We start from the raw sequence: 27817 nt of genomic DNA on the forward strand, positions 1-27817 counted from the left end.
GTCTTCATTTGAGCTTTGTGCAGTAACAAGGACCTTTGGTGACATCACAGTCATCACATGATCCATCACCATGGTAAAAGATCATGTGATGGATCATGTGATGACCGGAGTGACGTCATCACAGGTCCTGTTCATGTATTTAATGCTCACCCCAGGTCCTGTTCAGCAAAGGAGCCAGAACGAGATGCTGGCTACGCGAACAAGTGGATTAAGGTGAGTAAAATTTTTCAAATTTTTTTTTTAACCCTTCCAGCGCAATTTTACTATGCATTCTGTCGTCAGAATGCTATTATTTTCCCTTATAACCATGTTATAAAGGAAAATAATACAATCTACAGAACATCGATCCTAAGCCTGAACTTCTGTGAAGAAGTTCAGGTTTGGGTACCAAACCCGTGCGATTTTTCTCACGCGAGTGCAAAACGCATGACAATGTTTTGCACTCGCGCGGAAAAATCGCGGGTGTTCCCGTAACGCACCCGCACATTTTCCCGCAACGCCCGTGTGAAAGGGGCCTAAGGCCTCTTTCACACGAGCGTGACGGATGAGGTCCGGATGCGTTCAAGGTGCGCTTAGGATGCATTCAGGAAAACTCGCACCACTTTGCAGGCAAGTTCAGTCAGTTTTGTCTGCAATTGCGTTTAGTTGTTCAGTTTTTTCCGTGCAGGTGCAATGCGCTTTGATGCGTTTTTCACGCGCGTGATAAAAAACTGAATGTTTACAAGCAACATCTCTTAGCAACCATCAGTGAAAAACGCATTGCCTCCGTTTTTCACACAGCTCCATTCACTTCAATGGGGCCAGGGCTACATGAAAAACGCAGAATATAGAACATGCTGCGTTTTTCACACAACACAGAACTGATGCGTGAAAAAAAACGCTCATGTACACAGACTCATTGAAAATAATGGGTCAGGATTCAGTGCAGGTGCTATGCATTCACTTCACGCATCACACCTGCGCGGAAGACTCGCTCGTGTGAAAGGGGCCTAAGTCTCCTAACACTGGTGTCTTTAATGAGATCCAGCACCCTGCCTAAGCCGCATCGCACCCAGCCAGCCAAAATCCTACTCTTTACTGAAGAGGGGCAAGTACCCCAAAACAACTGTCTACAGATGGATATCTGGCTTCAAATTTTCTCTTGTCATATTCCAAAGCTTAACAAGTTGGATTTTGACTTATAGGGACCCACTTCCACAAAGTGATGCTAGCGAGATGTTTTTTTTCCTTGGGAGATACCTCTTTGCATAAATGATGATGTAATCCTAAACACCCAGGAAGTCAGCCTCACAGGGGAAACTGACTTCCTGTCTACACAGTGTAACAGCATCTGCTGTGCACCACTATTCCCCTGCTTACCACCGCGGTCCCAGGTGCTGTGTTCAGTGGTGATATGCTGCCAGTGCTTTCCATTCACTGCTGCAGTTATGGGCTCTGTCTGTGTAGGTACTGTTGTTCTGGGATCCGCTCCATAGTTTCCTTTCAGCCCTGGCCACAGCATACTTGCTGCTTGTTCCCTGCAGCACTTCCCTAAGGGCTGGCGCTCATGACTTCCTGTGCTTTATGGGCTAGGTCATGTGACCTCGTTGACCAATCCTATCCCTCCTGCACATATATAAGTGGCTCAGTCCCCTTCCTAGATGCCTCAGTGTCAAGGTCCTTGTGTCCTGCTAAGGTTCCTGATATCTGCTTATGTTCCTGTGTACCTGACTTGTACTTGTATTCCTGGACTCTACTACATGTTTGATCCCTGCCTGTTTGCCTTGACTCTCCTGTTGCTGATCCAGATTGTCTGACCTGTTCCTGTGCCACCTGCCCTGACCTGACCTATAGCCTGTTTGACTTTGCCTCTGTCTCATCCTTCGTTCCTGCACTGTTGCTCCTGGTTACACCTCAGCCTGTTGACAACGCCTGTATCTCTCATACCTTGCTCAGGCACCTCCTGGTAGCGACCTGGTGTTCCCCTTGTGAAAGTCTATCCCCACCATCAGAGGTACTGTGAAGATCGAGGGGTTCACTTAGACAACGCCCTTAGAGCAGGTAGGACACACAGAAGAGTAAGCTCTGGACTTGAAGTCAGAATGGGGAATGAGGTGTCACATGACACAGCTGACAATAAAGTATACAGAAAATACAGAATGTATGGAGGCAACTGAGCTGGGATGAAAAACACTGTTAAAATTTTGTTGGTCAGTTCATGTTATGGGGCAGATATATTAAGGTAGGTTTATTTTGCACCAAAATATAGTACCCTGCACTATTTTTACTTAGTGTCAAGTTTATGACCAGTATTTGGATAGCTAAATATGTCTAAAGCAGTGTGATTTAGTTTTAGAAAGTCATAGTTTATTTGGTGTAATTGAGTCTGAAGCGAAGATGAGACACAATACGCTGCACAATGCCTATTTGCAACGCAATGCACCACGAGGCTTTATATTAACTGAATTTTATACTTATGTAGTTTTTGACTACAAGATTTGCCAAAAATCTGTCAAAGACTCCCACAAAAGAAGAAGCTAATTAGGACTAAGCAAAAAAAAAATCTGTCTTCAAGAAAGTTGTGTCTACCATGTCACAAATGAAACAAAATGAAACAAACAGGTTCTGGAACAAATCAATACACTTTCCAATGTTGTCAAGTGCTCTTTTTAATCCCTATATAAATGAAAATGATACAACCTTCTAATATACTATGTCTCAATTTGTCACTATTTTCAAGGCACTTGTTTGGTCTCAGTCAGTGAAGCACTCAGTAGATCACCATCTTTTGACTATAGTGATAGTAATAACAAACAATAAAGATATAAAAAATTGATAATATTGAATAAACTACGCGGATCTGACATTGCTTCCCCATTAGTAAATGTTCTACAGCTTGGTATGATGCAAAGCAGATAGAACCATCCAAAGCAGTGGCTGGTCTCCATGTTGATGCAGCAGTGTCCCTTAAGGCCCCCCCATGCATTAGGGTATTGTCGGCCAAACCCACTGAGAACGACATGTTTGGCTGACAGACAAATCTGTGTTGGGAGCTTCTCAATCTCCCCCAAAAATTATTTCAGGGTACAGAAGGATCAGGCATAGTCAATATTTTTGCCTGATCCTCTTGTTCTCTGGCAGATACGCCGCTCTCAGAAGTGTCTGGCATTGTCTTTCTCCCCTCTCCCCATTGAATACACATATATGTTCGCCTGAACTAGTAGGTAGTCAGGAGAGATAGTTGTTGGCCAAACAGCTATTTGATTTGTATGGCTGCCTTTAATATAAGTTTCTCTCAGTTGGACATTTGGAAAGTCCTTTCCAACCTAGCCCCCAGTCTCAATTAGGTGCATGTTCTGATATAGAAAAAGTTAATTGGGGACTGTTACATTTAATTATAAACCAGAGACTGACTTTAATAAGTGCTCAGCAGTAGATAGGTTACTAATTTGTAGAATATAGGGTCTTTTTTATTAAATCATCCTCCCCAGAAAAGGAAGGAAAGGCATTAAGGCCACGTGACTGAAATTTAATTGGAATGAAATACTGTTTATCATCAGTAAACACATCGACCTTACAATGCATTAAGTGAATTACCCTTGCAATTGCATTAAGGAAACCACACAGGGCCCCAAGGAAGTGGGATTCAATTAGAAGGCTAATGGACACATGTAGGTAGCATAGGCCTGACTCCCCTTCAGTCTGCTCCAGAACAAACAATATGCAATATATGTAGTATGTGTGTGCAAAAATCACCCAGTACCAATACCATCATTCATTTGTACAAATGTCACTGAAAACCCCCCACACATAAAAGCATTTCTGGGGAGATTTATCAAACTGGTGTAAAGTAGAACTGGCTTAGTTGCCCATAGCAATCAATCAGATTCCACCTTTCATTTTTGACAACTCCTTTGGAAAATGAAAGGTGGAATCTGTTTGGCTGCTGTGGGCAACTAAGTCGTTTCTACTTTACACCCGTTTGATAAATCTCCTCCTTCCTCTTTAATGATTTGTTGGTCTCAAACGACCTCCGAAGACAAAATATCTATAACTTGTATGGATCAATTGGAATAGATAATTACAGTAAAAAAAATATCCTAAAACCAAGAGCATACATGCCATAGAGACAGCCCTTACAGCTTCTTATGGGGTACCACCGATTGGGTCTGTTTTCTTTTGTAGTGAGAATCTGTATAGAGGCACTGCATTGTTAGTAACAGGGTCAACTATCATGGAGGAAGAAAAGAACACTAGGCCCTAAACCTTGATGAAAAAATCCACCAAAATACCGGAGGCCCTATTTGATTTTCGAATTGGCATCCTTTTCAGAATGTGCAGTAGTTGACGTATTTTGGATGTCATTTACACTATATGACGTGCAACAACAACAAAAAAATATGCCATTCAGCTAAAAAAGAAACACGTATATAGCTTCACTACTACCCACTTCCCACTTAACAAAATCAAAAACTATTGTGAGAAAACAGAAGGATCAAAATGTAGATGCGTCATCTTGGCTGTGTGCATCAATAAGTGTCCTTTATTAAAAACATGTAATTTCCAGTTAAGAAGCCTACCTCGATTCAACATAGTGCACATACTCTATACAAATATAATGTCCATGTGTCCACATTAGTTTACAATGGCAATCTTTCATGAAATGGATTCATGGCATAATTAGTGGACACTGTCTTTCCCAGCTGTACAGTAGGATGGGAAACATGTGTATATAGTGTGAAGCATGTACAGGCGCAGATAGCCTCTTAGCTATCAACATCAAAAGCATAAAATAAATAAAGGTGAAAAAAAACTTCTGTAGTATAAAAATCTATATGCACACGTCAACAGGATCTTGTGAAAAGAACCCATCATATAAATGCGTTTCCTTCCTTCCCTCTCTCAGCTCATATGCATGGCATTATCATGAGAGCTAGCTACCAGGTAAAGCTAGTCTTTTGTATCATTATGGATTAAGGAAAAAACAAATATAAAGCATACAAAATCCTGGAAATAAGATCTCTTTGATTTATAAGGTCATTCATTCATTCATCTTAGTATTTAGAGAAGTGGGCTGGTAACAATTTACAGTACGAACATCTGCATACATCTACATATATTCATAAGATGTATCCATTATCTGAAATTATCTTGTCAGTGTAGCCAACATTCAAGCCGTCCGTAGAAATGTTATACCAAGCACATGATTCATCGCTACATAATGAATTAATGAAATATATAATTCTCTAGCATATTTAGAAATGGGAGTAGACTTTTTTTGTTTAATGTAAGTATATTTAAAGGGATTACGCCACTAATAACACCTTTGCCCTATCCACACTGTTGCTGAGCTCCCCATGAGAATGGAGCAGTGGTTTGCTTGTACATGTCCTCTCCATTCACTGCTATGGCACTGCCGAGTCCCATAGAAGTGAGCGGCAATGAGGACATACATGTGCACCACCCCTCTATTCTCATAGGCCAGTTTGGAGGCACTTGTTTGCTGGGAGTCTCAGAGGTTGGACCACTACCGGTCACTAATGCCCTCTTCTTGTGGCTAAGGAATAAGTGTTATTAGTTGCACAACCCTTTAATCTAAGTAATCAAGTTTATGTCTACCAAAAATAAAAAGCAAAACAAGGAAAACATTACAATACATATGATATTATTATATAATAGTGGATAGATTTAATTTAATAACCTATCTCCATTATATAGCACAATAACAAAACATAAAATGATGCCATGGCTTTTTCGGATTGCGGTTGGTATGCACAATTCTGTTTGGTATCATACATGAAACACGGCCCATTTAAATGAAGAGGGAACAGCAGTTTAAATGGGTCCAAGACTGGGAACCCTTTTTCATATGGCCAGGCAGAGTGCAGGAGTTAAGCCTCATTCACACGTCGGTGTTCTACATGTGTGTGAGGTATATGTTCTCCACGGATAGCACATAAACCCATTCATTTTAATGTGTGTATTCACACATCTTTTTTTATTCACCATGGTCCGTGTTTTTAACATGGAAGCATGCTCTATTTTGTCCGTGTTCGCAAATCCGTGTTTCATGGATTATTAGGAAGAGATTCTTTGAAAATTATTTTTCAGCTATGCAGTGTCAGTGAAACACGGATGACACATGGACAGCAAAAAATGGACACACGGACCACACACGGATCCTTCACGGGCATCTTTCACAGATTTAAGCATGGACAGTGGTACCATGCATGTAGTTAGCACGTAACACTTCTGGGCCAGCAGCGACTGAAAACAGAGAAAAAGCGAGCTTGGTGCTGGAACCAGAGTGCTGGTAGCAAGCTTTTTTTAACCCCTGCATCCTGCCTGGTTATATGAAAAGAGGTTCCTGGTCTCCAATAGCTCCTTTAAAGCCAGCCATACACATGACAGCTACATTATCTCACCTGACTCCATCATAAACACATATTCCATAGGTTTATTTCAGTGGAGAAGATTTAGACCACCTTTATGTTTTGTGCAGGTATTCATGGTAATATGTGTCTCCCGTGATAAGGACTATATAAAGGCTTTCTAGTCAGCCTTGCATTGCCTCTCCCCAATCCTAAAGGAAATTTGTACCTTTACATGCTTATCACCCACCAACAATTATTCACCTGTGAAACTATAAAGCAGGAAGAGCCAGGGGCCACTAGAAAGCTGTACCTGCTAGTACAGTACTAGTTCTGTAGGTCTTTAGATCAACCCCTTTATTTCCCACCACTGACCAGCTTTTGTGGTAGTGTGCCTTCTCACTATTATTTTGGTCTGCAATCCCATGCTCACCTTCTTTTAATAAACCTGGTCATATCATGGTCTCTGTATGTGTTCTGTATATCTATGTTACAACTAAACATTGAGAAACTACACCTGACAATTAGTGTCCTCTCAAAATATCATAAATTATGCTATGTAATCCCGCATGATGAAGTCTCCTAATGCAGCCCTGACACGTCTGGTGCTGTGTTTCACAATCTGATGAAAGATGGGTTTTTAACTTGTATGAAAAGAGCAATTTCTCATCCTTTATCTTGCAGCTGCCTAGCACTGCTGCTTCCTCTTCCTCAATCAATTATTACTGAATACGGTTCTGATTATGGTTCATTATCACTGTAGCCAAGGCCAACCATTTATATAAATCATTACTTTTTTGGAGTCTTAGTTGGAGATGTGTAGATACTATACAAGTACAAAGTATATGTTAGAGAGAATCTGTCACCAGTTTTATGCTGTCCTATCTGAGGGCAGCACAAAATGTGGACAGAGATCCTGATTACAGTGAAGGGTCACTTACTTATTCCTGTTCAACCGTGGTGAGCAGCTCCAGTAGGACCAGTTTAGACTCCTTCAATAATCCGTGGATATACGGAAGCAATAGGGCCACAGAAAGCAGCAGAGTCTCCACTCATTCGCCTCTGTCAGAGACCAAAGGATAGCCACAATAGTGAAATACCATCACATAAACGGAATAATAGTATTTATTCTACCCAGGTTTCGCTTCGAAAAGCTTCGTCAGGGGCATCTGATCCGCCCATTCCAGGGAGGTCTTTTTAAATCACAGGAGGGCGTATGCTCCAGCTCTCAAACCACAATAAATATATTAAAACAACAAATAAGTCTAATACATACATAAAGAAGTTGATCTGCATTACATCATGAGCCATAAAAATAATATAAGATCATAAAATTGTACTAAAACTCCAGTAATTTATCATTCATATAGATCTATTCCCAATGTCACAACCAATCATAGACCGCTACCTCACAGGTCCTGCCTACTTTCATTCAGAACAACAATTGCATCAAAAACCACATGACCCCTCCCAGCCAATCAACTCTCCTTCCCCTCCTCCTCTCTAAGGTCCTAGAGCAAACTCCTAAATTCATACGAGGTATGATTTTAGATCAAAATCAACATTCATACCTCTCGGTTGTAGTGTGTCCAACCTATAGATCCACTCAACCTCCTTTTTATTGATATGCTTGATGATATTTCCTCCTCGCCAGTTTGGCTTGACAAGTTCGACACCTACAAATTGTAAGCCCCTAGGACCTTTGTTGTGCGCTAACTTGAAGTGCATCAAAACACTGTGAGTTTCCAGACCCTTTTTTTATATTCCTCACATGTTCCTGGATCCTCACCTTAAGTTTCCTCACAAGGGCACTCCAACATGTACACAACCCCCACACTTTCGCAGGACATAGACCCTTTAACTTTGGTTTCTACAGGTGAAACTCGAAAAATTTGAATATCGTGCAAAGTTAATTTATTTCAGTAATGCAACTTAAAAGGTGAAACTAACATATGAGATAGACTTAATTTATAGGTAATTGTCTATTTTTCAAAATAACTAGCTTTTTCTGTAATGTCTGATTTTATATTACTATGCGTAGAATTATTAAGGTAAAGGTTAAGAAATAAAGCATTCGTAGGTAGGAGAATGTTTTCCATTGAATATAATAATATTGTACAGAGCTGTGGATACATTTGCTTTGTTAGCAATCTCCCTAAATAGAATTTACTGTAGAACGCACAATAGAGTCTTTATGTAGAGAATATTCTGTATTTAAGTAATGACATACTGTACTGCAAAGAAAAGCAATTTTGGATAATAAAGTGATTCATCACATGTACTGTTTCACTTACCTAACTGGCCACATTGTGATTCCTGGCAGTCAGTCCACTTAAACATATGGTGAGCTAAATATTCCTAGGAAACCATCTGAATATTTGCATTCAAATATGGCTGCTATGGGACATTATTAATTGTATATGATGCTAAACACCCGAGCTCTCCATGCTTTGTACACTAACCATCACCTACAAGTTATTGCTTTCTTCAATAATAGATAAGAAAAGTGTTTATACGATTCTTTTACTGAACTTGTATAAATTGTATTTTTAGACAGTGATTGTTCTAAGAACTGTTGATGGAAGAGATGGATATGCAACTAGTTTACAGAAACATGTGCAATGTTCATCACTATGTTTCTCTTTCATGCTATGTAGCCAGAGCTACCTACAAGCAGCAAGTGAAATGGCCGCAGGACAAGTTCTGGACCCTTCAGGAAATTATAATTCTCCAAAGTTTCGTTCAAGGAACCAGAGCTACATGAGAGCGGTCAGCACGCTTAGCCAAGCCAGCTGTGTCAGTCAGGTTAGAGACTTGGACTTTCTTTGGGTCTTTAAATATATTTTCTTTTTACAGTATTTTAGCAATGATGATGTAACATCATTCAGTCTAGCCAAATGATAACATCTACATTTTTCCTTCCAGTTTACCAATTATACTTGAGTAAAATGGAGAATGAAGGTATTCACCATTCATTGTCCGTGTGATTTAATGTTTTTACGGAAAGCTAAGAATGGTGTAAAATAACAAGTCATACTCCCCTTACTGATCCCCCACCATTCTGCTTCCAGTACTTCCCTATTCCATGGTTCCTCATGATGCCCAGGAAATGACTGCTCAGCGAATAGCCATTCAGCTCGCATTACTGAGAAAAATGCAAATGAGTCTCTAGGAGCAACAGGGGGCATTATGCCTAGTGATTCTGCTCTCTCTGCAGCTGCCGCACCCTCTACACTTGGATTGACAGGGCTAGGCATTATGATGTTTTCACTTCCTGGCCCCGTCAATCAAAGTGCAGAGGGTGCGGCAGTTGCAGAGAGAGCAGAGCCTCTAGGTGTAACGCCAACACCCCTGTTGCTCCTAGAGGTTCATTTGCATATATTAAAAGGTCATTTTTCTCAGCATTGCGGGCACATATGAACACAGATACCTTCAGCTGCCAAGTGCACATGTAACAGGTCAGCCAGTTTTAATAGGTACATATCTGCTGACAGATGCCTCTTAAGCAGTTATCCACCCTAAATAACTGCTGATATGACTTTTTACACCGGTTATTTAGGGGCCTTATTCTAGGCCACCACCTTTTTATTGTGGCCTAGTGTAAGCACTGTACAGGTCTCCTATTCAGCTCAAAGCAGCAGGTCAGCTCTATCATGACATCCAAGCTCCTGCTCTATTGACAGATCAGCAGAAACTACGATCCCAGCCATCTAACGCTTAGATTCCGCAGACAATAGCGACTATGGTATTAAAGTGCGTTCAGCCATTGACAATGCTATGAATGAGATTGAGAGGTGCCAATGTCTCTACATGGCAGCTTGGGACCCAATATGCATATCGTCTATTAGGCTGTGCCAGAGGCTCCTTCCTATACACTTAAATAGGAAGGAGCCGCCCTGCAGAAATGAATGGGATGGCTTTTTGTAATTACACCTGCTCACCTCTGTGATGTTGATGGCGAGCAGGTAAACAAAGAAGAGAAGGTTGCCTGGCCTTCTCTTCAAACAGCTGATCAGGGATCCCGGAAAACTCCTTTAATTCCCACACCTGGCACTTGGATTGAATGCCGAGCGAAGAACTTGATTGGCATGGCATCCAGACTCACAGATAGGTTGACCAGCCATGTCTTGCAAGGTTGACATAGCAGCCCTCCTAGAACAGCCATGCACTGGATCATGGCTGAGTAATTTCATAAAGTAAGTGTGTGAATGTCTGTTAGACTTGATATTTTATGGTATGGTCGTCTCCTGATCTCCCTTCTTAAAATGTGCAGGAGTCTCCATAACGACAAAAAGTGCAGGGAAGGGTAGTTGTATGATGATGATGGAAGAAAGTGTTTGAGGGATATTACCATTCCTAGATTGTTTTAAAGCAATAATCCTGAATTTATTAGGATTTCCTCACTACAAGGAAAACAATTTAATGATCTTTCTCTCCATATTAAAAAATATAGTATAGACCCCTTTATGTAGGGTAGAATACAATTTGATGAGAATGTTGACTTTTTTTCACATGAATAAGAATTGACTGGATAAATATAACCTAATAATGGCATCTTATTATTTCCTTTCTTCATTCTGTGTATCATTTTTTAGTTATACATTTCAGTTCTTGGCTGTGACAAAATACACTGTGTTCTGCTTATCCTACTGTTAAATTAAAGCTGCCAACTAAAATAAGAAATTCAAAGAATATAAATGGACACTGTTCCAATTGCAAGCTGAATCTGAATATCTGAATCTTTTACCAGCCAGTATCCTGAGGTGCAAAATGTATACATAGCTAAAGCTCTTATATACGGTAGCTATCATGTGAGGATGCATGTTTATTATAGTAGGGTACCAATCATAAAATGTACCATGCCCATCAACCTGTGGATATTTTCAGCCCCTTTCTCAGTGAGAGGGTGCCTGAGCAATAATGTTCTTAGGTTGCTAGTTTACAACAAAGGTATGCTGTTTTGTTGTCTGCCTGTGTACCAAACTATGTCTGTTTTCAGACTCTGACCCTCCACTGCCTGACCTGTGCCTGATTTACTGTGAGAACTCTGCTGCCTTCCCTGACTTTGGTTCTGTTTGCCATCCTGACCTCGGCCTGTTAATTACTTCGAGTTTTGCCTTTCCTTTTGGTGCTACACACCGCTGTCTCATGACCCCCGTCAGTCAGCAGCTAACCACATGGAGACTAATCTATGTGGGCGACTATGGTCTACTGTATTCCCTGCAGCAAAGTCAAGAGCCCTGTATAGGTAAAGGGTGAATACCAGGGAACTGCCAGGATAACGCCCTTAGGTTTATACCAAAGTCAAATCTGTTGACTGGCACAGTGGTTTAATACCCACTGCATTTAGAGGATACTGAAGATTAACGCAATAGACAGGCTAAACCACAGCTATCTGCACAAAGTATAATTCTGTCTGTGGAGCAGAGTTCCACTTCAAAAAACAATATGACCTATTGAACTCTTTATTGAAAACAGTACAAAAAACAAATATTTAGCATCAACGGTAATTGTTCAGAAGAGATACAGCAGAGTGGTGAACTATTAGTATAGAATAAAACTTGTTTACTACATTTAAGAAATTTCCAAGGGACAGAACCTGAGATTTGAACTTTAGACAAGAGATGTAAAGTTGCAAACAACAAATCTGACATCACTGCTTCTAGAAGAATCCTCCAGACAATTAAAGTACTGTACAATGTACTTGCATATAGACATAGTTAACATTACATTTCTATCCTTTTCAGTAATGTTTTATGAAATTTCTATTGCTAGTAGCTTTAAGCCATTGGATAGTTCCTTAAGAATTATTCCACCCAGAACCGTTTATCACCTATTTTGTGGAATAGCAATAAATGCTAGATTAGTTCAGGTCCAAACTCTAGGACCCCAACCAATCACAAGACCACAGTTAGGAGGAATCTGAATGGAGCGGCATTTGAACATACACTCTGCTGTTTTATTGAAAGTCTATGATAATGCCATTGATGTAAACAGCCAAACTGTCACTGAAATAGACTGAATGGAGTAGTAGAGCGCAAGGTCACCCACCACTAAATTCATTTTCCTTCAAGTCATATCAGTGGGGATCTCAGTGGTTAGAGCCCAACCAATATAACATGTATCCCCTATCCAGTGGCTAGGTGATAAAGGTCTTTGCTTGGAATACCCTTTAAGAAGAGCCTCATTAGGAAAATAAAACTGTGTGCATGGAGCCTGTATGGTGGTACATAGAGTCCCTATGGTTCCATATTGCATAAGTTGTAAGCGCTCCATATGCGGCCATATTGTGTCCCCATTAGGGACCATATTCTCTTTGAAGCAATGAATAGAGAAATAAAATATCTCCATAATTTGATATTGAGTATAGAGGTACAGTAATGGCCCATAGACTTCTATGGGTAATGTGTTATGGATCTGTACTATGGGTTATATTAGAATTATAATGAAATGTTAAGACACAGACAATATGCACTGCTATGATATTATACATAATTTACTAATCATTCCACGCAAATAGTAATCATATGTTAATATTAATCTTATTTCCACCCATCATATTACAGTAGGGCTTGGTTTCCACTTCCAGTTTTTTTATGCAGTTTTTCAAGCCAACGCCAGGATAGGTTTCAAAAAGAGAAAAATACTCAGGCCCTGATTTATCTAATTGGTTTTGTCTTCATTTTGGAGTAAATTTAGACTTTTCTGTTGTTTTCATTGAAAGACGCATTTATGAATTGTCTACAGGACAATGTTATTTTTTGTGCCTGCTAAGGTAATTTCAGATGTTCAGCTTTTTTGTTGGAATTACTATGGAGTATGTATATTTTTAGTCTTATTTATCACTGGACTATTCGGAAAAGTCGCAAAAAAAATTCTCAGCTACACTCCACTCATGCCAAAGCTGTGGCATGTGAAATTAAGTCAAAATGTGATAGTTTGCCTGTGCTAAATTTAACAAGTACTATGCACCACTTTCAGAAATTTGGCGCATTAACTTTACACAAATAGACAAATGTGAAGACTAGCTTTAAATTGTCCTCTGTTGATAAATCATGGCCTATGAGTAGACATTCTCGATAACTGTCAGATCATCAGCGGAGATGTTTGCTGCTTTTACAGTCAGCAATCATCTCCACTGTATGGGGACAAGTTAATGTTACTATAATCGCTTGTATCCATATAAAAAAAAAATTGCGCAGCAGATCTTTCTTTATACACCATAATCTGCTGAGCTGGAACAATGATTTTCATGCTGGCAGAACGACACGGTCACCCGATGATTGCCGGCACCTTTCACACAAACAGATTATCGGGAATGAATGTTTATATAGGAGCTCATCTCCAATAATTAACCTTATAATCGGTCAGTGTAACTGTCATTTTGACAAATTTTTAATATAGTCTAGGGATAGGGTGTAAATCTCTAACAGCATTGCTAAGGAGAGTCTGTCTTCAGCATTTTACTGAGCACGGAAGATGCCTGTGTGTAACATTCAGACGCTTCCAGCCTGATTCTGGTCATTACCCCATTCCCTGGCATCTTCAGTACTTAGAAAAACGCTGAAGACAAACTCTTCTTAGCAATGCTCAGTTACTGACTTTTTAAAGGATAACTGTCATATTTTCATCAAAAAAATAAATTTTTGCATATGCTACTGCTGCAGCAGCATTATGCATAAAGCAATCTTTAGATTCTTCACAAAATTTTGACTTTTCTGTTGTTTTCATTGTAAGACGCATTTATGAATTGTCTACAGGACAATGTTATTTTTTGTGCCTGCTAAGGGAATTTTAAAAATATGACAGTTATCCTTTAAACTGAGACAACAGTTACTCTTTAAGTCTTTCCTTTATACATCTTTTATTTATGATCCACTCCTGGCTTTGGCTTTAACCACAGCATCAACAAACTTAAATGTGGATATCCAGCCTAATGGAAGGTACGCTATTACCCTCCCACCAAGACACATACCATAAGGAGCTCCATGGATCATAGCACAATGTAATATAATATAACATAATACATAAGAATCATGGTAAAATGTAAATTCTCTTGCCATGATCTTTTAAGAGCAAAGTATTTCTCTATAAGCTGTATTTTAGTATTTTGGATAAAGTCTTAAAATTGCGATATTAGTGTAATATATGTATGAAGTATTTTTTTTAAAGTCACCAGGGCAACTAAGGTGATTCTGCAGATCAATCGAGTGTCTTGAAGAGACTGTACATGGTAATTCCATTAAGATCTCAGTGAAATCTAACAAGAGAATGTTTTCTTCTTTTTTTGCAGGATTTCCTCATTGAAAGTCTGCAAGAATGCTTTACCTCAAAGGATTATCCTGAGATCAAGGTGGCAGTACCCTGTATATTCCCAGGCTAGGAGAAATCTTTACTTCACTGCTTCAAACCTAGACAGTCACCTGTGTTCATTTTCTACAGCTGTGATGAGCTTATTTCACTGCTGTGTGAAAGTAACATAGCCTATTGCACCTTCCTCGAGAGCGATGGCTATATACATCATACCACAATACACTGCAAATTCTGAGCAATGCAAGAGAAGCCAGAACGCCTCTGCTGTTCCTCATAGCAATAAACTACGATAAAATGCAATAAAAGTATGCTAATATGTCAGCCTAGAAAGTATATTCTCTGCTGGTTTAAGAAATTCAAGCTAAATAGCATTTTGTATACACAATCATTTTACAAAACCATTTTTTTCAATCAGTGTAAATACTTGAAATGGCACTTTAAAAAAAATAAATTCTAATTTGGATTTACCATGCTCGCAGATCAGTGTAAAATAGAGGCTTGATCAGTGATGTATTAAAAGTATTGTATGCCATGTTTTAAGATGTTCATGGTTGGATGAAGTGGTCATTTACTACCATATACGAAAGCATTGCATGCTGTATGGGTACCTTCAATTGTAGTGTAATTTCTGCAGTGGAATAATCTGCTTAGGAAATTTACACAATATATTCCTATGGGGGAATTCTGAAATTTTAGATAGAAACATAGAATGTGTCGGCAGATAAGAACCATTTGGCCCATCTAGTCTGTCCAATATACTAAATACTATGGATAGCCCCTGGCCCTATCTTATACAATATATACAATACATGGTTTAAAATACTTTTCACTGTTTTTACATTGATTAAACTATTTTCGCAGAACTTTCTATACGTGTTGCAGATTTGGGAAGCAAAGTTTCATCATGGATTTCAGCGCTATATCCAATTTTGCATCCTAATATGTAACACTATTCAGCAGCAAATACACTACAAAATCCAATAAGAAAAAATAGCCACCACTACACCTAACCACCCAGCAACACAAGCGTGTTTGTGACCAGTAGTCCCAGCAGTGCTCAGTGAGTAAATGACAGCCCAACAAAGTACTCAACGAGTAGAGCAATAGACCACGGCACTCACCGATACATCCTCGTGGCAGACTTTCTTAGAAAGTGCTCATTTGCAGGTTAAAACAGGATACAGACACAGTTGGTGCAGCCTATGGCCATTTTTTATCCATGGCACTTTCTCAAGACCTGATGCCATACCAGCAAGTATAGATTTACTAATCCTATACTTAGCCCGGCTGTCTAGACCAGCACCAGATTTATCACGGTTGCTCAGGCTGGATGGTAAATGTGGTGCAGGGATAGACACTTCTCTCTGAGAAGTGGCACACAATTGCACATCTCAGGCCATGCCCATGAACTAGTGAACACCACCCCTTCATAAATCTGGACCTGCTTGTCAATCCACATTATACAGCAAACATTAAAATGTGTCACTGTAAAAAGATGCTAAACATTATAAAAATGACAAGTCATTCTGATTGTTCATCCTAGTTGTCCTAAAGCATCCATTCTAATGATCCAAAATACTTCATTCTTTAGCAGTTTTATATGTCTGTCCTGCCCATTTGCTGGTACAGACACTTGTAATCCTGCAAACCTTGAAGGGGCTTTCCAGGATTACTATAGTTTTTGACAGATATGCTCTTGTAGTTGCTTACCTCATGTACATTTCCTGGTGATTGTCCTCAGTTTGGACTCTACTGAACCATTTTGACCTTGTAAAGAGATCACTCTGAGATGGTTTCTTTCCATCCTGTTTTTAACGCTTCCTGTTGCTGTCTCCAACCAAGCCCATGATGCACTTCTCCTTTCTCTGCCACAGATCCAGCACCGCCCCTCACAATACCCAACTAGTTTAAAGCTTCTCCCACCTAGCTAGGTACATAGACACACTATTATGACTAGGGTGCCTATGGCCCACCTGTAAAATTAATTCTGGGGCTCACTGTAAAGCCTCATTCACACATCATTGATTTGGTCACTGATTTCCATCAGTGATTGTGAGCCAAAACCAGTACTGAAGCCTCCAAAGAGATAAGGTATAAGGGAAAGATCTTCACCTGTTCTATGTTTAGAGCCGCACCTGGTTTTGGCTCAAAATCACTGATGGAAATCACTGACCAAAACACTGAGTGTGAATAAGGCATAAAGTTACAACAAATACTAATGCTCACACAGTAGTAGAAGCAAGACCCTCAAGATGATCATGGTGACTTCCAGAAGGCAGATCCCTAGAGAGAGAGATGATACTGGCTGGCCTTTCTCTATAACTAGAAGTCATCTCAGCCACCTGATGCATCTATAGTAATAAACTGAGTAGTTTGCTTAATAATCTATCCAATGTTAACATCAACATAGGCTGATTGATGTGCTGTATGCTGCTATGCTGCTTATCTGTATGTGGTGCAGTCACTCTACTGAGCCATGTGCTACTTGAGCAGAAGGTGGGGGACTAGTGGTCCACCTTGCTCAGAGGCCCACCAGGGGATTAACATGTTCCCCTGTGGGCCAGTCTAAGCCTGCATATGACCACAACCCAAAACAGAAGATAGGAGCAATGAAAGAAATACATTACAGAATAGCTAACTTCATAAATGATTATGTTAAAGGATGTTGATCCAAACTTGAAAACCCCTCTAAACTCAAGTAGTGCAAAAAGTGATGAGAGTTAGTTACCACGTGGTGCACCTCAACCTCAATCTGTATTCTCTGACAAGTGAACAATGTCCACATTTGTAATTTCCCACTGGGAGTAAATGCCTTTGGGAGCAATATTTCTGTAATTTCATTTTTAAAGTATCTCTTTGGGAGTACATCAAAATTGCTGATGCATATTTTTTTGGGTATTTTTACGTCATGTATGAAGGTACCCTACTACGAGCACTAAAAGCCCTCTCATATTGGAAAGGGAACAAAAGAATTCTCTTGGCCCATCAGCACTGAGACTGCTTCCCAATGGGAAGAAGACATTGGGACACATGCAAGACTCTATGGTGGTAAATATCACTTCTCTGATCAAGCTCTTCACTGATAGCTATAATAAATCCCATCAATAATGGAAGGTGGACAGTAATGACACATGCTGCAATAAACAGCAAGTTATTTGCTATGACAGAATTCTGTGTATAAAGTATGCATCACAGCCAAGTTCCCATCACATTCTACATTGCCTTTATAGTCGATCCCTTGTCATTTACATTCATTGTATTGTACGGGCACTTTACACTTGATTCATGTCTCCATTATATGCAGTTATTAGTAGTGTAAGATATTTTTGCCTTTTTTTTTTACAATTGCCCTTTTCCAGATGTTACTAATATGTGATACCTACTTATATGTGGTGGGGTATGGCAACAACACATTTCATTAAAAAAAAGGTAGAAAAAAATCAGACTATGAGAAGAAATACCAAAAGTCACAAAGGAAGCAATCAGAAAGCAGCTTTCTTAAGATTAAGAATATTTTTTAAATAAATAACCAATCCTCCTGTTCTTATCCTTTTCTGAATTCCTGACATAAGACTTCTTCTTCTCTGGGAGTGATTTGCTGTAACAACTGCCATCTTGGGTACTCTAAAGGAATGAAAAAGGGAATAGCTTCACAATGTAATGATATATCTTCAGTAGATCAGAATATCATATAATCCATAATAACTGTGATCTGACAGCCATAGAAAAAATCTAGGCAAGTTGCCGCTGTGAGACTTTTCCTAATTTAGATGTATATTGATCAGTTATCTCTATTCCCTTCTTCTTTCAAAGACTGTGAAGTCATTTGCATTTGGTTTATTATTCTCTTTTCAGTACAGGGCCTGATACAAAGAATGCAGATTCTAGTTCCTCACATTCTTCTTATTCAGAACATACCATCCCATACATTAAACCAACACCGTGAGATTTCCACTGGGAGGTCACAGCACAAACTGTATACTGTATGAATACTGAATTTGATTTTTCAGTACTACATTATTTGTATTAATGGTCTATATATGGCATATGTCTACACAGTGGTGTGTGTGAGGGGGATACAAGGTGCTTTGCCTCTGTTAGGTGTAGTAATCTTAAACTTGTCACCTAACATGTTATATACACAGATGCAGCAAACCTTAAATAGAAATGTACAGCGCCACCTGCTGTTTGTTCTCTTCCTTATTTCTCTGTCCACCTCAGTAATATCACTGAGGTGGTTGCACATGTTCAGATCCATCTTTCAACTGCTACCAGCCACACTTAGAGGGAGAATGTAAGGACTTGCCCCCTGAGAAGGGACAAACCCATGAACTGCAAGCTTGATAAAAGTCTAGCAAAGCAATTGGAGCAATGAGTGGGGAGATCTGTGGCATCTAGCTTTGTTAGAAAGAGGTTATCATGTACTATATGATGTCTGATTTTCATTTTTACATTAGTAATGCGATTATCCCTTTGATACAACAAAACATTTACAAAAGCCATTGAAAGTTTGCTGCAACTGTGTATTTAACACATTAAGTGTCCTGATAAAGTTTGTTCCATCTACATACTTATTAACATTTGTGCTAGTATATTTGATGTTTTTCCAACCCATTTTCATCTGGAACATGCCATATTAGCCAGGAATGGTGACAACTAGGCATCTGTATACCCACTCCTTGCCCTCTGCTTCTATACAGCGATCCATACCATTGAAATGAATGGGACGGTTGGGTGTAATTACACCTGCTCACCACTGCAGATGCAACGGCTAGAAGGTAAACAGTGAAGAGGAGGCTGCGCTGGCACAGCGCGCACCTTTTCTTTAAACAGCTGATCGGCGGGGGTATCAAGTGTCGGACCGCCGCCGATCTGATATTGACCTATCCATCAATAAATATAACTTGGACAACCCCTATTAAGAGCAGAGGTTATTGAAATGCTGGAATATCTGTCAGTGTAATATTGCACTTTTTATAATCATTGAAACACTCCCTATATTTGATCACTGGGTCAGGCTGAAGATTCAGGCCAAGTACAGTATACAGTCAGTGACAGTCTTGGTTAGAGATGAGCGAATTTTTTCAAAAATTCAATTCGTCTGGTTTGCCGAATTTTTGGAAAATATACGTTTCGATCCGAATTTATTCGCATCGAATCGTGTTAAAAAACTGCTATTTCCTGGCTGCAGAGAGCCTTTATACACTGTGCCTTGTAGTATTGCAGTAACACGCATAGGGAGTCTGGTGTGGTTGTTAAATAGTACTGTGAGTCAGTATTACATGCAGATGACAGGCGTCACTCTTATAATCATTGCACATTTCACTTATTTGGGCAGTCACGGGGCCAAAACTGACCAAATAACTCAAGTATGAACTCAGCCGTACAGGTCGATGTTAGCGTCAAGAAGAAGCACACTCCTTTTACACCGTCGTCAGCTGATTCCACATAGTTGTCTACAGAACCTGTTCTATTAAACGCTTATACAAGTAGAGCCCCCCTGACAGAGTGTAGAGGGTGTCAGCACTAAGTTTGTGTTGACATCACATCATATCGTCAGAACAATAACCCCTAAAAAACGGATCCTGTCTGTTGAGCATATGCCTTCACATGGTCAGCATTTGGTCAGTAATCCATCAGTATTGCTAATGTAAAAAAAAGAAACAAAAAACAGGAGTGGATCCAAAACATAGATTACCGTGTCAACCATTCAAGAACCGCTGGGTTGCAGGTCAAGACACGACCGCTAGATGACACCGGGAGCTCAGGCCTCTCGCTGCTACTCCTGCTGCCACGCCCCCTTACTCTGCTGCAACCTGTGCCAGAAACATTTAGACCTCTGCCACTCCCCTGTGCAGGGCCTGGCACTTCTCTGTCTAAAATACTGTTAGATCAGATAAATAAATAAAAAGGAAATTAAAACACCCCCAAAAATTGTGTAATTTTCTCACTTCACCACACAACGGCTAATAAGCTCTTTTTTTCCCACTAATACATGCCAAAAAGGGCTGTAATTTTCTCACTTCACCACATAATGGCAAATACTTTTTTGTGCCATTTATACATGCAAAAAAGGGCTTTAGGACATATAACTGCACCGCTGAACGGCAAATATATTTTTCTTTTTTCCACTTATACACTCCGCAGAAGGCTTTAGAACATATAACTGCACCGCTGAACGGCAAATATATTTGACTTTTTTCCACTTATATACTCCACAAATATATTTAACTTTTTTCACTAATGCACGACAAAAAGGGCTTTAGAACATATAACTGCACTGCTGAACAGCAAAAATATTTTTATTTTGCCACTATTACACGCCAAAATGGGCTTTAGAACATATAATTGCACCGCTGAACGGCAAATAGGCCCTTATTTTTTTCCACTTATACACTCCACAGAAGGCTTTAGAACATATAACTGCACCGCTAAACAGAAAATATATTTTTCTTTCGCCACTATACACGACAAAAAGGGCTTTAGAACATATAACTGCACTGCTGAAAGGTAAATATATTTTTATTTTGCCACTAATACACGCCAAAAAGGGCTTTAGAACATATAACTGCACCGCTGAATGGCAAATAGCCCCTTATTTTTTTCCACTTACACACGCCACAGAAGGCTTTAGAACATATAACTACACCACTGAACAGCAAATATATTTTTCTTTTGCCACTAATACACAACAAAAAGGGCTTTAGAACATATAACTGCACCACTGAAAGGCAAATATATTTTTATTTTGCCACTATTACACGCCAAAAAGGGTTTTAGAACATATAAATGCACCGCTGAACGGCAAATAGGCCCTTATTTTTTTCCACTTTTCCACGCCACAGGAGGCTTTAGAACATATAACTGCACCACTGAAAGGCAAATATATTTTTATTTTGCCACTATTACACGCCAAAAAGGGTTTTAGAACATAAAAATGCACAGCTGAACGGCAAATAGGCCCTTATTTTTTTCCACTTTTCCACGCCACAGAAGGCTTTAGAACATATAACTGCACCGCTGAACGGCAAATATATTTTACTTTTGCTACTAATGCACGAAAAAAGGGCTGTAATTTTCGCCCTTCACCACACAATGGCTAATTAGCCCTTTTTTCCCCACTAAAACAAGCCAAAAATGCTTTAAAACATATAACTGCACCGCACAAGGGCAAATAAGACATAGAAATATTTCCTTGTAATAGATCCTGGTAATGGCTGTATCAAACAGCACTTGCACCCCAATAAGAAGAACAGTTTGCTGGAATTACAGAGCTGTATAATGGCAATTTGGGTCCCCAGTCTCCAGTGCAGCGAGGTGTAATAGGATTGTTCCTATTACCCAGGCTGTAACCTCCCCTACTGAACCTTGTTCAACATAAATGCTGTGGAATGATTCCTCCCTATCCTTTCCCTACACCTTGAATAATCTTTCCCTCAACTTGTAAATAGTTTTTTTTAGCACAATTATGTTTTTTCTACCACTGTCCCTAGCGCCTGCTGACATCTCTCCTTGAACTAAGTTCACTGGAAAATGGCAGAGACCGGTCAGGATGAGGCTATTTATAGGGCTGTGACATCACAGGGCTGGCTGGCTGCTGATTGGCTGCATGCATGGCATTATGGGTGATCCCGCCTTTCCAGAGTTCCTTGCTCCATGTCCTCACACGTACAGCAGCCATTTTAGGAAAAAAATGTATTCGTTATTACGAAGCGTGAGGAAATTTGGATTCGGTGCGAATAGAATTTTTCCTGACATTCAGGATCGAATTCCACTTTGTCAACTCGATTCACTCATCTCTAGTCTTGATGCTAACCTCTCAGGTGTCATTCATATAATCTATTTCTGCCCATTGCTCACAGCATAGCTATACATTAATCTTCCTTCTTTCTTTTAAAGGGGTTGTCCGGGATCAAACTTATTTTTTTTAAAACATCTTACTCACCTTTAGTAGCCGAGTCTATGTTCCCCAGATGGTTTTAGGTAGCTTTTACACTGAAGCTTGGCTCCTACAGTCCACAACAGATTGTTTACATATCTGTGCGATCACTTGCTGCCGCACTGCACTATGGGTCCCAGTGCAGGGCGGCATCTCCTGGTTTCTACTGTCCAACATTGCGTCCCTCCACTCGCCCCCCCCCCCCCATACATATTCATGCCTCCTGCACATCATCCACTCCTCCATCGATCCGCCCCCTCATAAATATTCATCATCCTACATGGGAGGAGTTTTTTATGCTAACTAGCATAGTGATCTGCCTCTATTCAATATAAAGCTCCATGCTTTGTGACGCCACCGGACTGTCGGAGGGGCTTAGCGCAATGTCGGCAGGCCTAGTTACCTCCCCTCCATCCTCTATGCATAATTACCTAAACTGCCAGTGACGTCACCGGGCTCCCTGAGCAGCGGAAGAGGAGGCTTTGCTCGCCTGCCAGGTACCCGGTACGTCACTGAAGACAAGAAAATACTCACTTCTGGCCAAGAATTTACTGGATGAAAACAGGGCTTGAGAAAATGTTCAAAAGGTAGTACATGCATGTTTGTAATGTGTATGTCAGTAGATTACTATTAGACCAATGTCCCCAATCCCGGACAACCCCTTTCACTGCTTTTATGAAATTAACTTTCTCAATGACTAATACAAACCTTCGCACTGTGTTTCATAGTTATTATTGGGAACATTTTTGTACTATTGCTTGGTTTCTACATGAAGGTGAAATCTGACATTGCCCATTCTACAGTATAATACAGTTGGAAATTTACAGTGACTGTACTTCATGCTGAATCCCTCAAATCGTTGTTTTCAATTTATTTAAAAGGTTCAGTTTTTTTCTCTGCAACTTTCAGTTTCTGTGCATCTACTGACTATTTCTCTCTGAATCGGTCAGAAACCAGCTCTGGCAGTTTGATCTGTAGCCCTTACCTCTGAACTTCTGACAGTTCGTAAACACACATTTAACCCTTTTGTTGCTAGGAGTGCATGTACAAAGCAAACCTAATTTACAAAATTAAAAATAATCCACCATACCCATAGATTTCTGAAAGAAGATACCCGGCACGTTGTCAAAAATGCCAGTCAGCACTTTATACACACAGACACATTCATGCAACTTTGTTGTAAAGTGTAATTTTTTTATAAAAATAGCATAAAAGTTGATATTAGTGCGTAAAACTGTCACTCAAGCAGAAAGTTATATGGAACACATCTCATCACATCAATAAGCATTCAACATGTGCAGAGTTCACACACACATCATACATACATTAGGCCTAAATGTACATGCACATATCTTCATAAAATTACCCGAACTGGAACGACCAAAAATCTGGTTTTAAGCTGGAAATTTAAAAAGAGTAGCAACCTATAAAACACAGTGATTACAGTCCTGACCCCCCAAAACCTGTATATTTCCTGAAAGCTGACAACTTCATGAATGTAGTTGATTGTAAAAACTGCAAGAATGCGCTAACCAACATTTACATGCAAGTATTGGGAATTATGTAGTATATAATTTCCATTCTCTATACAAACTGTAATCATAATAAACAACATAGATTCCTAAACCTAGTATAATGCATTAACTTAAGCTGCTTTCAGAAAGGTATAATATGGGTGATTTTTATTGTGGGAGGCCCTGGTGTTGTATACAAAATATGGGCACAAAAAAGCCTCTGTATAACACCTGTCTGAAAAGTGAATGTTGTTGTTTTTTCAAAAATGTATTGAAAACTATTGTTTATGGTGATAGTCAATGAAAATAATTTCTTCTCTGACTGAAAAAAGTTTTCCATCTGTCAGAAATATATTAGATATTTAGCTCTAGTGATAATTGTTATCGGAAGGGTAGGAGGGCTGCTTTCTGCTGTCATTTCCCTGGCTATGTAACAGCTATTAACTGGCAAGTTCAGACTTAAAACAAGAGCAAGATTGAGGCTCTATCTCTGATAAATCGTGAGTTAGAGAGATAGGGTTGGAAATGAAAGCTGCAGGTATATGCAGCTTTCACTTGCACTTTTTTGCAAGGCTCCAACTCACTATATATATCAGGGCTAGAATCTTAGTCTTGTCTTTTAAAGCTGAGATTGTCAACTTTAAAACAAGACCTAGCTTGAATCTTTAGCTAGCTGTTTCACAGCCGGAGATCCAGGACGTACCTGGGACTTCCTTGGCTATTGAATTGCCACTCTGTAAGGATTTATAATATATGTCCTCTACAGGGAAGGGGTTAAGCTATAGTCGTAGCAGTTTGATAAGACTTTAGCTATAATAAGTGTATATGAACTGTCAGGAGTTCAGAAATAAGGACTACAGATCAGAACAGCTCCCTGAAAAATTCAGTGTGAGGTAGAGAGCAACCGTCTGTAGATGCAATAAAACTGAAAGCTGTAGAGGAAAAACTGCTGAAAATGTTTAATAAAAACCATTAGAAAAATAATTTTTGCCTAACATAAATAAATAAAATGCAGTGATAACAATTCTCCCCAAATGAGCCCGTAGCTTTTAAATTTGTAACCTTACTGAGAACCATCTGACAGCAAGCCAAATAGTGCATCCCATGGCTTTTCTGTCAGGTTTCTATAATGTTATATAGTCATTGTACAGCACAGTCCCATATGTTATATTAGTACATTTGTCATTTGCCTGCTAGGTATTGAATACACCATTCTATAACCAAACAGGTGAAAAAAATAGAATTGTTTCTAGTTTCATCTCAATATTAATTTACATTTCAAATAATTAAAATGTATTTTAATAATAGAAATTACAATAGCATTTAATGGAAGAAAATCCACATTCTCTAATCAGCATCGATGGTATGGAGAAACCTACTACAGCAAAGTCTGCTGTTCCCACAGTGATAACGCATTTTCTCACTTTTCCATTCTGCTCCTTTAATTAAAGCACATTTTATCACCATCTTCTGATATAGCAACGTTTTCTGCTGTAATTGGACAGGCTACTCTGCACAATAATTTGCAGCACCAACTCTATGTATTCTTTTCTTTCAGATGAGTGAAACAGAAATTAATGGGCAATATGAGTCGGTGTGTGAGTCGGTGTTCAGTGAAGTTGACTCTCATGCAATCGACGCTTTAGACCTCCCAGGATGCTTCCGAACTAGAAGTCACAGTTATCTGAGAGCAATTCAAGCTGGATATTCCCAGGATGATGATTGTGTTCCTGTAATAACCTCTTCCAATGTCACTTCCACAGCCAGGTCGACAACAGGTAAAGAATATTTGAGAATGTTAATATTTAAGAACTTGTGTGCAATGTTATATGCCAACTGTATTTGGACCATAACACGATGAGGATTAAAGATGTTGTCCAATAATGAACTCCTATCACCTACCCACAGGACAGGTTATAAGCCTCTGATCATCGGGCATCTGACCACAGGGACCCTTAAAGATCACCAAAAAATGAAGGTCCTTTGACCCCAATTTGAATTCTACGTCTGAGGATAGGTCATCAATGTCATGAAACCAGACAGCCCCATTAAGAGTACTGCAAATTTTATGGGGGCTCACTGGATGTTGTTGTTATGTTTCCATGGGATAAATTACTTAGTATTGTATCACAGACAGCCTAAGCTACATTAACACTCCTCCTTGCACATAACTCATCTATAGGGCCTATACAGGAGCAGACTGGCCATAAGAGGGCCACCTGAGCCCTCCTCACTGCTGCTGGCTGGGTACATACTACTGGGGGAACTATAGGGATCATTATTAGAGAAAGACCAGGCAGTATGCTGAAGTTAGGGCTGGCTTGGTGTTGTTGCCTGCATCTCACCTCCTAAGCCCCCTGCTCCATATCCATATTAGATACAGTTGAAGAAGGAGGAAGAGGACAGAACAGGGCAACTAATTGATGGCCACCACAGTGGGACAACTTCCGGGGAAGGTATTTTGTGCTGCAGTATTGTATTACTGACTGACAACTTGTATTGGCCCAATCTACCAGCTTTGCCCCACTTTCTGTCAACCTGGACCCACCTACAACATTGGGGCCACTTTTATTTTTTTCCAGGGCCACAGGTCCTATATGTTGATATACCTTTTTTACTGCTGTATGTCACAGTGCAGTCTGCTGTAGTATTCCATACAGAGGCATCCCCCCCAAAAACTATATTTCAAGAGGTTCTCTAACCATATTGTTTGAAGTCATAGGTACCACTGTCTTTCTTTCTGTCTTCTCAATAAACATTAATCTGGCAGGCAGTGTAGGCCTTACTGACTTTTTTTGCTGTATCACAGGGCCAACACGGGAACTTGGTTCTTATTCTTTTATACCACCTTTCCTCTAAAAATGGATTCAAGTACAATTGATTATTTCTCCACGAGATCCCTTGACAATCATGTGGCTATCCCCACCTCACTATCCGGCAATTGTGGCTACTCACTGTCCATGACTATTACAGACATACCTTTGTTAACTAGCAACCTTCTATGATTTTTAGATGTCTTTATAATTTCATTAATTTGTTGTCCATTCTGGGACCTCTTACTCCAATCTCTGACAACCCTCTCTTTTATATGGCTTGTTTTGTGAAGGAGCAGACCTTCCTTTTATGTCTAAGTAGGGAGGACCTTCAGAGACTGCTCTAAGATGTTACTTCTTATTCACAAATTGTATGTCTGTTGCCACAACTATGGGAAGAGCTATAAAATCCTTTCTAGGTGGTACAGATGGCCGAATACATTGCATGCCATGTTTCCATCTGCTTCGACCACCTGCTGGTACTGTCTGGGACAACCCCTTTAATCCTTCACTTAATGTATACCTGCCCTGATATATACTTGTAATGTACAATGGAAATGCAGTGTAAATAGACTCTGATATTCCTTATGATAAAGATACTGTCTTATATCACTATATTTAGAGGGTCTTATATGGACAATCAATTAGAAGTTTTATACTTTTTATAACAATGTACTGTGAAAGAAGAAAACACCTCACTAACATGTCTTCTTAACATATAGTTAACAGATAGTTAAAACATAATTTTCTCTGAGTGCAAATAGATTGGGCAGTTTTTGCCGTTACAATGACAGTATTTTCAGAGAACAGATTGTAGCTGCCAAATATTCTTTTTTCTTTGTATTAAGTAAGATAAGTGCACCTGGATATTTACACTATAGTGTGTGG

The 27817-nt window shown here is 39.6% G+C and overlaps 1 protein-coding gene across 1 annotated transcript in view; it reads left to right on the forward strand.

Moving 5' to 3' along the window:
* DLGAP2 (DLG associated protein 2) overlaps positions 1-27817 on the forward strand; it is a 177973-nt gene that overhangs the window by 23457 nt on the left and 126699 nt on the right. The window contains exons 3-4 of the mRNA XM_044290863.1: positions 9008-9155; positions 25675-25894. Coding sequence (XP_044146798.1) covers positions 9008-9155; positions 25675-25894 — 368 coding nt within the window. The remainder of the gene's footprint in view (positions 1-9007; positions 9156-25674; positions 25895-27817) is intronic.

Source organism: Bufo gargarizans, chromosome 4 (genome assembly GCF_014858855.1).
Source record: "Bufo gargarizans isolate SCDJY-AF-19 chromosome 4, ASM1485885v1, whole genome shotgun sequence".
Classification (NCBI taxonomy): Eukaryota; Metazoa; Chordata; class Amphibia; order Anura; family Bufonidae; genus Bufo; species Bufo gargarizans.